Source organism: Papilio polytes, unplaced genomic scaffold (assembly GCF_000836215.1).
Source record: "Papilio polytes unplaced genomic scaffold, Ppol_1.0 DF822067.1, whole genome shotgun sequence".
NCBI classification, from domain to species: domain Eukaryota; kingdom Metazoa; phylum Arthropoda; class Insecta; order Lepidoptera; family Papilionidae; genus Papilio; species Papilio polytes.
Genome location: NW_013527137.1, coordinates 5832086 through 5845190, shown reverse-complemented (window position 1 = coordinate 5845190; position 13105 = coordinate 5832086). Strand labels below are relative to the sequence as shown.

Genomic DNA, 13105 nt, shown 5'->3' with positions numbered 1-13105 from the left:
GAATATCTGGAAGTGTCTCTACGCACATTTACAAAAAATACAAACGGCCTTTCCAGTGGTTATCGTGTTTTTACCGTTAAAACACATTTTTTTGAAGTAAAGTTTACAACTAACATAGTTTAATAGCTATATTATTTTGGGAGAACATTTAAGTTGCTAATTTTCACAGAAATGAAAACCCGGAATGTTTTCTTTCTAACGAATGTCGGCATCAGTGGCCGCGGGCTGGCACGCGCTCGCATCCGCGTTGATTAATCTCAGTGCATAGCCTCAAGCACTACAGCCACTTGTGATCCCTGATTTAGACCGCATCCAACCGTTTTAAATTTATTCCATTTAAATTCTTTAACAAAGTACAGAAACCTGCATTATGACTAAGAAGGTTGCATTTAAACTGATAGAGGCCGTATATTATACAGTCCCAAGCACTCGCTAACATCGAGGTCGATCATATAAACAATTCTTATTCATCAGCATCATCATCCTCTTTAACATACTCCAGTAAGGTCGGCGCAACAGATTTTTGACCTCCAAATAACTCTATCATACGTCATCGCAGTCATCACTCCCTTTTTGATCGTGTCACCTTTCACGCAATCCATCCTTCTCTTTCTAGGTCTACCCTTTCACACTAATACTAACGTTCTCCTTGTAACCTATTCTAATTCTTATTACAAAATTACATTTCTATTTTTTTAATTTAATGACTTGGCAAAAAAGTAAGCGGCCACCACTACCCATAGACACTCGCTTTTACAGATGCTTTATCTTTAATCAACGAAGGATGCACATTTATCTATGTATTTTAACGTAAATTTTAATATTGTTTCAGGTATTTCTGACGTCTGAAACTTACAACTACTAAACGCTACTACAACGTAACTATGTTTTTTTTAAATAATTCTGACCATGTATAACTCGATTTAAGAAGATGATCCACTCGCGACTAGGGATTTAGCGGTCTTGTGGGTGTATAGTTTCTTACTGGCCTGCTAAGTCCCAAGTCGCGGTGGTCAGTCAACAATACGAAGAAAGAAGAACGAAGAACTTGTTATTTTTCACAAGAGTGAAATTTTTAAATCATAAGGATATACTTATAGGTTAAGGTGCCCCATGCAGTTCCCCCCTCCCCCTTCCCTCTCCCCCTCTATAGTCGAAAATTGTAAAATAATTGTATAAATTCAAAATTGTACTTACAGTTCCCTCCTTAGTTTCCGGCCTGTCTTCGACTAGATCGTCGCCTGGCGATGCTCATGCAGTACATATTTAAGTTAAATGAATAAAAAATATTTTCAGAAATATTACAAAACAAAGAAAATAGCATTTTGATAACATCAACCACTATACCAAGGGTCAACAGTCGACCTAGCGATAGTCGATAGAGATTTAGACTGAAAGCTTTTGAGATCGATATCGACAAGCGAGGTCGGAGGTGCCGAAAACTGTTGGTGCGTTAACGCCATCCGTCAACCCCCTATGGCGTTTTATTTTCGCTATCTAACATCTTATTATTTAAGTATTTAGAATGGAAATGAAGCTTTTATTGTCTTGTTCGATAATGAAATGTCAAGTATATAGGTAGCTTTATTTTTAAATATAAACTATAGACTTTTTAATCACAAGTGCGAGGTTATAAGCTTAGAATTCGTAACAAAATTATCAGAAGTTAGAGTCTAACTCTTCTCATCGTAGTAATGTGTACGAAGTTACTCGTTGAAGTCTTTTGTATGTAGCTTTTGTGTACGGCGCGTAACTGGTTTACAGTTTGTAAATTTTACTAATTTCAACTAGCTATAGTATCTATATTTTTTGCTAATATTAAATTACTTAATAAACAGGACAATTGGAAGACTGTTCCGCTTCCGTAGTACACTAGAGTGGTTCATTGTTTAGTTAAATTCGTGATGATAATAACAATGTAATCCTATTCGCGGCGTACATCAAAGCTTAGTTTAAATGACTCGCCTTATTAACACGTATTGATGTACAATAGCACAATTAGTAGTCTACCATTTACAGTACTGTTTAATAAGGCAACGCACAACTAACAGACTATACAATTACTTGAATGTAACATTAATAAATTGGTTAAATTAGCTACAGGAAAGTCTGTAACTTCTAATTCATAAATCTCTGTAACATCAAACGTTAAAATTACAATATATGTAACTAGCTGTTCTCGTCCGGCTTCATCCGCATGAAATTATAAAAACTTCATTTCATTGTTTACATTTGTCAAATTCTCAATTGTAAATGTCAAAATGACATGATGACAATCTTGCTTCCTTGATGTTGGCAGCAATTTATGGTCTCTTTCCCACATTAGAGTTTAATCCAAAATATTTACCCCCTAAGTTTAATGGCGTTAAAATATATAGCCTAAAGTGACGTAAGTGTAGGGCTTTTTATTAAAAAAAAATATTAAAAAATATGCTGTAATTGCTGACATCTTAGGCAACAAAGATGTGTGTGTATACGCTTTATTATAGTAGTATAGATAAGACTAGAGAATAAAGTTAATATTTAGAGAAAATATGTAATCTCAATTAGTATTTTTCTTACATATAAGTGTTTAGGCCAAGTTGTCTCACCCGATAGGTACAAGTATATTGAAATTTGAAATTTCAAGACAAGCGGTTTTAGTGTTGCCGTATAGCTGGGGTTTCAAAGCGGCATGTGCCTCCATTTATGCAATGCCCTTGGAAATCCCAAACGTGCTGGCGACGACAATCTTCGACGGAATGCATATCGCCGCTCGAAGATAATGAAGACTTAAATGTATTTCTTAATATATCTTTTACACCTTTTTTTCCGCTGGGAAAATGCATTTACGCATCCCCCCTATTACCATATGGGACTTGCCGGCCAAGAAGATGGAAAATGGCCGGAATATGGGTATTAGTGGGCTAAAAACCCAGCGGTGTTCCTTCTGTCCGCCAGTGGCTGGGTCACGGGAACGCTTACGCAATCTTCAGCTTCAGCCAGATATCTTTTACACCAGGCGTAAGCGCGGAATTTAAAGAAAAAAACCTAGGCTGTTTTTTTCAGACATGTATTATCATCACCCATTTTAAAGGTTAGTAAAATTCTTTCTTATGTTATCAATGTTGTATGAATTATCCTTAAAATATTGGCAGCCAGTTGTCGGATAGATATATAAAAAAAATATCTTTATGCGACAACTAGCTGATGTCATGCGGCTTCATCCGCTTTATAAAAACTTTATCAAATAAAGTGTGTTAACATTTGTCATATTCTTAATTACAAATATCAAAATTCAAATGCACAAATGACAAAGGCCTTTAAAATTGGATAACAATTACAGTTACCATGGCAACCTTTCTTCCTTGATGTTGGCAGCTTGTAGTTTATGGTTCCTTTCCCAAATGAAGGTTTTTTCCAATTTATTTACCCCTAAATTTAATAGCGTAAATATATAGACTATATTTAAACACATAGATTGTAAGCATTAAGAATTAACTCTTTTCTTGTTAGTGGTTAAACACTTTAGGTCATCAAGGTTAAGTGCTATGAATATTATTTTGATATTCGAATAAAAAAATTCTGCCAAGTTAAGGGTTAAGGAATATTAGGTAAGAAATAAAACTAATTAAAGATTTGATACATTTACTTAATCCCAACTATCGCTTTCTTTGAATGCGGTTACACAACTACTAGTGGAGTTATTATCAAATTTATCAACTATATGGTTGTCGCTCTTATGGCGACTGTCGCTTTCCTGGCGACTTTTGTCCTCGTCGGTGGCGGGGGCTTTCCGCCGACCGTTCGAGTACGCAAGAGGGCTATCATGCGCAGGCACGGCCTCCTCTGACGATCCAGTTAGTTCCGGCTTCTTAGTCGGTGGCTCTAGTTCGTCTACCTACATGTTGAAGTGAAAAAAAAAATGGAAATGAAATGTCATAATATTCATAGTACCTACCCGAATTCCCAGACCCATTAATATTCCATTCTCACATTCCCGATTCGCACAAAAAAATGTATGTTATTTTTCTTTTACCTTTGAAAAAAAAATATTAAAATTGAAAAATAATAAAACATGTAACGCATGTTACTTACTGATAATGTAGCTTTTTAATGGTGAAAGATTTTTTTTAAAATCGGCCCAGTAGTTTTTGAGTTACTTCAATAAATACAAAAATACAAATCTTTCCTTTTTATAATATTAGTATAGATGGTGGTACTATGATACATTTGTTATTATTTTCCATATATCACTGACCTGGAAGACGCCAGAAGAGGTCCGTTTCCTGGGCGGCGGTTCCGGGGGCGAGGACATACTGTTGCACCGCGCTCGGAACTGTTCCGGCGATGGCCGCGCCCGCGCCGGCTTACCTGCTAACACGCACCGACATTCTATATACTATGCTTTTTATACATAGATAGATTACGTGGAAGGTAATATATGATTTATATGATTCTATCCTTTGCTACTTTTTATAGATTTTTTTATTTACAGGCCAGCTGAATTCGCCGAGAAAGCGAAGCGATCTCTGCCCATATACGCCCTTAACAACGGAGAAAACGCACATAACGATAATATTTCCCTTTCTAATTCGTCTCCTTAACTTCAAATCTACTTTCCCTTCCCATTCTTTTTAATTTTCAATTGTCAGATTTGTACAAAAATATGTAATTTAAAGAAAATGTTACTTTTAACATGTTTCGGTAACAACTGAACATTTATAAAACAAGTATCCGTAATCAAGTCGTAAAATGACAATATGTACGGGAGATATAAGCAAAGTTGACGTTTCTACAACATCAATAACAGAAAACAGCTTGCTAACAAACATAAAAGCCGCACGCCAATGCATTTAATAACTATTATATTCGTGAAGGTCAAATACTGCCGTTAATAACTTAAAATATAATACCTTGTCGCACTCTCGAAAGGTCAGGCGTACTCCTGTAATTAAAACAGTTCATAAAAATGTTGAACAAATATGAAACGAAAAAACCATATCTAGATAATAGAAATTGTTAAAATATACGTATCGTGCGAACATGGATACCAAACGTTCCAATTACTAAGCATATTACCTAACATGACACAAACAATAACTTAACTATTTTTGCTAAATAAAATAAAATTCCTATTAGATTTTCTCGATCATAGGAATAATTTAGTGAAAGATTTATTTAAACCTTTTAAAAAAAAAACTATATTAAAAAGGAACTAGCTCTTACAGTCAGAAACTTGTCTGAAACATTTTATACAAAGAGGTAGTACCTCTGTTGATAACAACGCCCATGGACTTTCCCATGGGCGTCGTTACCTTTTCTTATTAAAAAAAATGACTTCCCCTACAACAGTCTGAAGGGTAGAAATCAGTCCATGCCTCTTAGACAAAGTGATATTCGATTAACGACATATCTAGTAAAATCGATATCGAAAGTTATTGTCAGTTCCATACATTTAATTGTTCGAATAATAATTTGTCTAAGACAGTGGCCGGCAAAGGGCTGCTTCAGAGCAGCATGAGACTCTTTGGCTCCTTAAGTGCGGTTCAAACTTACACATACGTTCCAAGGAGATGCAAAACCTGCAAGCAAAGGGTTTGCATCTCCTTGTGTTTTAATAAATATTTATTGATTATGAAATTTTATTTTGTTTAGTATGCAAGCAGATTTGGCTCCTATTTTTTTTAAATAGTTGTAATGTTTATTTTATTTATTTGGCTCTTTGGTTAATAAGTTTGCCGACCATTACTCTAAGGCAGGCAGATCTATCGGTTGTTATAACTCACAATGATATTGATTGAAAACATAATTTATGTAAGTCGATAAAAAACATGTGAACATTGACCATTGCTTGGAATGTAATTTAAACGATTGCAGGTGGACCAATTGTTGGTTTCTTTTTGAATTTTACGTCCACGATCAAAGGGCACGTTCGCGCCGACTCCACACTAATTGGTATTGGAACGTAACGACTAATTGCTGTGTAAGCGCCACGGGCAGGGACGTATTCACCTGTCACCTGTCGACTGCCCCTGCCCCTGCCCCTGTCCTAGCGGGACGTAAACTCCTAACGCGACACGTCTTTACGCCAAATTACTCCCATTTCTACTACCATTTCACATTTAAGGATTAATCTAACAACTTTCATTGTAAATACTGCGATGTCTATCACTATATTTGTTAAATTAAATACGTTAATAGTTTTAAAGTAACCTTAGACCGATTTTTTATTATCTAAATGTACTAATAATTTTTATTTGTTAATTAAACATTATTATTAAATCGCCATTATTTTATAAGATCAAAAATAGTTTAATGTTAGAAGACAGGTATATAATTTAAAATAGAATAATATAATGTTCTATTACAATTTAGGTAAGTTGGTATCAGCTTTCTAAGTTCTGTCAGCTATATTAATTAGTATCTGGAAAATGTTTTTTGTTCAACCCTAAAGAATATGTTGGCGACATCCCTAGCGGTACAGTGGGCGATTGAATTCCATAATATCGATTCTTACGTGGTAGTTACGGACATCGGTATGCCCCTGGAGCGTGGTGGGTGACTTTTTACGCGCGAAATCGTACGACCCTTGTGAATCATATTTAATATTTATATAATACAGCAATTCATGTGCAACGAGACGGTTCATCTATCAAATACACTCCTAATAAGGTGGTAGACGCGCCTTCGTCTATGACACTCGCCTTACCAACTATTTGATTGACTTGTAACTGAATGTTTTTTGTTATTGGACGCTAATAACCTGTATTCCTGCCAATACTCCAACGATTTGACGTTTACTGCATTTTTTATTTCTCTAAGGTCATTATTGAGTTTAATTAAAAAGGAATTAAGAATAATATAAAACAATTAAAGAGATATATAGGTTTTATATAAAATAATTTATATAAAGAAAATACATTTATCGTATACTTGGTCTCAGGTGTGGGGTATGGCCACACAGCGATTATTGAACGATTTGAAAGTGGTGGAGCTGCGAAATGAATTGGAGGAAAGGGACTTGGACGCGAGCGGTAAAAAAGACGAACTAAGACGGAAACTCAGAACCGGCTTAGAGAAGGAAGGTAAAGATCCATATATTTACTATTTTGAAATTTCTCCGGCTGTTGACAGAATTTTGATCGGAAAATTGGTGGAGATAGAAGAAGTTATCAAATCGTTTCAATTCGCAACAATTTGTACAAAGACAGAAGAATGAATTCCGAGTTATCAAATCTTTCCATAATAATTTCTGCATTCGTTGTGTTTTGTGTTAAATTCGTATTAACTATATAAAAATCGTTAGTTTCGTAACAGATTTTTAACAATAACAATACATTAGAACTTCAATAAGTCAAAGTCCTGGGGAAACACAAAATATTTCAAAATTACATTGACAAACAATTTTATGTTATACAGGTTGTGGAAACATTTTTTAAGTTACGGAGGGCCAATACAGACCTTACTTATTTAAGTTAAAGAGGTTGCGTATTTTAAGTTGTAGAGGTTTTGGGCTCTGATGGGTAGGGACCATAATATTTTTTGAAGTGACAGAGGTTTGAGTTATCGAGGTTCTACTGTAGTTGAATTTTACCAAAACAACAGAGAAATGATTAAGCCTTTCTAACATGTACATACATTACATTTGTATTTTGAAAGCTGACAGCATTTGTTCGTATTCCGTTATCCATTCTTCAAAAGGCAAGTGAGCGATTTATTCATACAATCCTGTCGGATACGAGGGCTGCATTAATCCGTTGAAAGCAAAGCAAAGCGTGCCTAATTACAGAGGTTTCCTTTTGTATTATATTTCATTAAGGCTGACTGGCTGGGACATAAACCAGAAATTGTTAAGAATTAATGTGGATGGCTACAAAGGAAGAGGAAGACCGAAGAAAATATGGATAGATTGTGTGAAAGTGGATATGCTTAAGAAGGGAGTGGATTCAGATACGACGGCTGATAGAAATGTATGGAAGAGCAATACATACTGTGCAAACCCTCCTTAAGGGATAAGGGCAAGTTGATGATGCTGTTGCCGAGTTTCCATTTATTTTATCACTAGCTGTTTCCGTGCGGCTTCATGCGCATGAAATTATAAAATCACAATTTTGAAATTCTCAATTGCAAATGTCATAATTACCGTTACTATGATAACCTTGCTTCCTTAATGTTGGCATCTTGTAGTTTATGGTCCCTTACCCACATGTAGATTTTTTCAATTAATTTAACCCCTAAGTTTAATAGCGTGAATATATAACCTAAAGCATGTCGTAAGAGTAAGACTTTTGATTAAAAATAATAATTTTCAAAAACATGATGTGATTGCTGACATACGCCACGAAGTAGTGTCTTAATTACATTAGTAAAAACAATTTTTAAAATTGCTAGGTCAATATATCCTATATTACGTGTTGCTGGACCGCTTCATCAATCACAGATAAAAAATACAGTTATACAATAACATCCATAAAGAAAATATTTATTAAAAAAAAAATCAAGAAATCGAGCCAAATGAGTCATTATTTTTATAATTTATCTGATCTGTTATCTCAGTACTAATGATATAAATTGCATTAAAAAAACAGTAATACTTAAGATATGTACAGTAAATGATTAAAAAAAACACGATCTACGTCTATTAGCGAGGTCCGCATATCAGACGTCTGGGAATCTCTATAGGGCTTCTTTTTTCATACATTAAGTAAATTAAACTCTCAACTAATTGACCATTACACCATAGTGAGCACTTGCATTAACTCATTACAATCTACACATCTAAATTGGAATAGCGTTTAGTGTATGATCTTAACTGTTACATACATTGCTGCGTCAGTTCCTCTCATAAGAATTTTTTAAGTATTAACAAGTAATGTACGTGGTATTAGGTTTTATTATTTTATTACTACGACTGCCAAAAATGGGGTAACAGTGTAGATTTCACAACGATTTAATTTATACTTCTATACTAATATTATAAACACAAATTATATATTTGGGTTTCTGTTTTTTTGTATGTATTGTAATAATTCAAAAGCTACTGGACCGATTTTAAAAATTCTTTCAACGTTAGAAATGTATTTTATCTGTGTGACATAGGCTATGGATTTTAATATCGCGCGAGCGATGTCGTGAGCAACAGCTAGTATATTATAAAGAGAAAAAAATTGTATTTTTGTATTTATTGAAATAAATCCAAAACTACTGAACCGATTTCAAAAATTCTTTCACCGTCAATAAGCTACGTTATCAACGAGTAACATAAGTTATGTTTTTTTTATTTCACACAGACGAATTCGCGAGCAACAGCTAACTTTTAATCACGTAATTGCGACTATTACGACTCTTGACTTACTTTTAATTTTATTATTTTTTTCTTAGCTCTTTCATAATTTTTCATTTACCACAAATTGAGAGCTTACATTCTGAAACATATTATATCGATAAACTTGATTAAAACCATCAGGATTCTTTTAGTATCGATAGAAAATAAAATAAGTCGACTATAGCCTATATAAGGTATAATACAGGACGGCGCCTAACATCGATACCTTACTCGGGAAGTAACGTAAGGACTGTTACATAACGACTAGTATATAAATATTCCTTTACTTTTAGAACTAGTATTCACACGTATTACGATTTTGTAATACACTAGCTGTTGCTCGCGACGTCATCTGCATAAAATATAAAATAATAATGTAGTCTATGTTAACGATAACGTAGCTTTTTAATGGTGAAAAAAATCGGTCCAGTAGTTTTTGAATCTTTACGATATAGATATTTGCTTAAATTATTGTGTTAGATAAACTTCTACTTGATGTTTATATTTTGATTAATAATAATAATAATAATGATGATTAGGAATACTAATGTTCAATATATGATATACTATAAATAAAAATGTAATCGAAATACACAAGGACTAAGAGATTATTACGAACTAAGTAAGCAATATGTTACAAGCAAATTTGGTGAGTAAAATAAAATTTAACCTGTTCCATATAATATTTTTAACAATAAAGATTTTTTTCTTAAAGTTTGGTTTTGTATGCATCGTATCCAGGAAGGAGATTTAAAGAGTTACGTAAATGTACAGTCGGGGTAACTGGCACTGACCCACCTAGAAAGCTATAATCTTACTAATCCTTACTATAATATTATAAATGCGAAAGTTTAGATGGATGGATGTTAGAGTTTGTAGCCTAAACGGCTGGACAGATCTCGATGAAATTAGGCATAGACGTAAATGAAAGTCTGGAAGACACATAGGCTACTCACTTTTGGTTTTTTAATGCCAGCCGGATGAAGTCGCGGGCGAAACCTAGTCGTTTATATTCTTAAACGAGACGCGGACCAAATATCAATACAACGCAGCATATAAATGTGTCTATACGAAAAAGTCGGCTAGTGATACCAAGTCTAGTTTTTAATATTAACTCTTTGTTTGCTCTCACTGTTATCTAATTACTTATTCGTAGGAAGAGGCGGAGTTTGTTTCATTGCAATGAACAAGGCACTTTTTCTTAAGTGGGACACCGCGTATTTCCGCGACTGTACAAAGAAACAGTGTTCAAAGTAACATAATACCTTAAGTTTAGGCGTTCGAGTATCGGACAGTTACGACGCCTTGAGCCCACCTCTATTTATTGTCGCCGCATCGACAAGCGTTGGGCACTGGGTAAATCACCCGCTACGGGTGTTAGGTTCGACTTATATGGCGACAAACCAATTTCGGAATCGACTTCTATAGACAACTTATCGGGACGTGCGAATACGGTTTGCTGAATAAATAATTCGAGATTTCGATGCTATGATAGCTATTGTCACTAATGTTAGTTAAGTAAAAAGAAATTTTAGTTTTGTTAAAGGTTTACATGGTTTAATATTCACGAGAAGACGATTAAGTTTTTTAAATGCCTGTATTAAATGTTTTAACGAAATATACTCTAAATATTATTAACGCAGAACCAAAAATAAAATTAACAATTTTTATACATGAAATAAAAAAAAATATCTTGAACACAAGATTTTTTTACAAATACGTGTTAGAAAATGTATCATTAATAGATTTTCTCTTTGTTAATGGTACGGTGATCCGTTTATGGCGAGCCACGACTTGGTCCTTTGCGAGCAACACCTTAGCTATCAAAGACAATTGCCATATTCATTCACAAATGAATTTCAGTTCCTTAAGACCAAATGTTGAAACATTTAAATATGTTACAGCATCTATACAATAAAGCGTAGTGTACACTACTTTGTAGCGTAGGATGTCAGCAATAACAGCGTGTTTTTATAAAACTCTTTCTTTAATAAAAAGCCCTACAATTACGAACTTTAGGCTATATTTTCATGCTATTAAACTTAGGGGGTAAAAAAATTGGAAATGTGGTAAAGGAACCATAAACTACAAGCTGACAACATTAAGAAAGCAAAGGTATTATGGTAACGATAATTTTAAAATTTGTAATTGAAAATTTGACAAATTTAAAGAATAAAATAGTTATAATTTCATGCGGATGAAGCCTTGGGAACGTTCACGGTTCAGTCTTAAATAAAGCCACGCTTATACTCCAAATTTCAACGTTTTAACGTCTATCGTGTATATTGACATAGAGCGTGTTAACACTTGAAACTAAACTATCCCACAACTGTTTAGTCTTGCTTTGATTCCTACGAGCTTTATGGAGGTGCGCATACTACTTGATTTTTAGTTGTGCAACTAAACAGTTGAAACAATCGACAAACGACACTCGTGCGATCGTATAGTTAAAGATATGAGCCCCACACTAATAGTAATTATTCCAATCGATATTTTTTTTACAAAATTAAACTCGAAACATTAAGTCAAAGGGTAACATTCGTCAAATTGAATTATAAAAAACGAATTACCATCTGCGTGTGGTCTCTACTTATCGTTTATCAAGTTAATACTTTTCTGTAAAAAAATTACGCTTACGACAGGCAGAGCAACCTTTTAATTGAATACTAAGCTTTATTTAATAAAAAATATATATCTTTTCATCTTAAACGTTAGGAAATTATAGGATAATGTCAGTAATTGTTTTCAAACTATGTTTACTTTTAATTTTTTGTAAACTTGACATATTGTATTATGATTAAGTATCAATTACAGACCACCCATCGTGCAGTTTATCTGCAAATTACCACTTTTATATTTACCCATCTATACTAATATAATAAAGCGTAAACACACAATTCTTTGTTGCCTAAGATGTCAGCAATTACAGCATATTTTTAAATAATTATTTCTTTAATTAAAAGACCTACACTCGTCACGTTTTAGGCTATATATTTTCACACTATTAAACTTAGGAAAATATTTTGGATAAAAACCCTAATGTGGGAAAGACCATAAGTTGCTGCCAACATTAAGGAAGCATTGCCAAGGTTTGTCATGTCATGTCATTTTGACATTTGCTATTGATAATTTCTGAAATGTAAACAATAAAATAAAATTTTCAGAATTTCATGCCGATGAAGCCGCGTGGGAACAGCTAGTTCCCTATAAATTTAAATGCTACTATTAACATTGACATTTACTTAACTATTTAATTATCTACAAAACGTAGGCAGCAGCATTAAGATTATCAGAATTATAATAAAATAAAACCGTTAAAATTTCAATACCACCCAAAGAGTAAACAATTTTTTGTAAGGATTTTAAAAAAAAGTTTCAAGAAACTACTGGCTAGGTTTTAATCTTGAAAAAAAAGACTAAATGTCACGCAACACACGTCGTATAAAAATAATTGAAAATCGGCCAACTAGGATCATATGCAGTAAGAATACAAAAAATACCTACGAATTGAGAACAATATGGCGGCAAGTCTGTTATTATTTGCTAATTTTGTAATAAACATTGTGAAGCATAGATTATATTAAAAAGGAGAAATGTAAGGGAATCTCGTGAGTTCTTTTTCTTTCCTTGTTTTAAGGGTCGATAGTTATAGATGAAGAATTGTATCATGAAATCCGAATCAGCGTCATAGATTAGGAAAAGTAAGATACGGGTAACACCGGTAGATCCTAGCTCATCCATCGCTAATTGACGTGGCGACATGGCGACGTGACGACGTGACGACTTAGCGACGTGGGC

At 33.8% G+C, this 13105-nt stretch overlaps 1 protein-coding gene across 4 annotated transcripts in view; it reads right to left on the bottom strand.

Moving 5' to 3' along the window:
* Positions 1 to 3613: 3613 nt before the first annotated feature.
* Positions 3614 to 13105, bottom strand: part of LOC106107113 (poly(A)-specific ribonuclease PARN-like) — a 24352-nt gene continuing 14860 nt past the window's right edge. The window contains exons 12-14 of one of the 4 annotated variants that reach the window (XM_013287815.1): positions 4896 to 4927; positions 4241 to 4356; positions 3614 to 3880 (exon numbers count right to left, since the gene is read on the bottom strand). In XM_013287815.1, coding sequence (XP_013143269.1) covers positions 3632 to 3880; positions 4241 to 4356; positions 4896 to 4927 — 397 coding nt within the window. In that variant the 3' untranslated portion in view covers positions 3614 to 3631. Of the gene's footprint in view, positions 3881 to 4240; positions 4357 to 4895; positions 4928 to 13105 lie in introns of those variants that run through there. The other 3 variants (XM_013287816.1, XM_013287818.1, XM_013287817.1) reach the window with 3 other exon arrangements.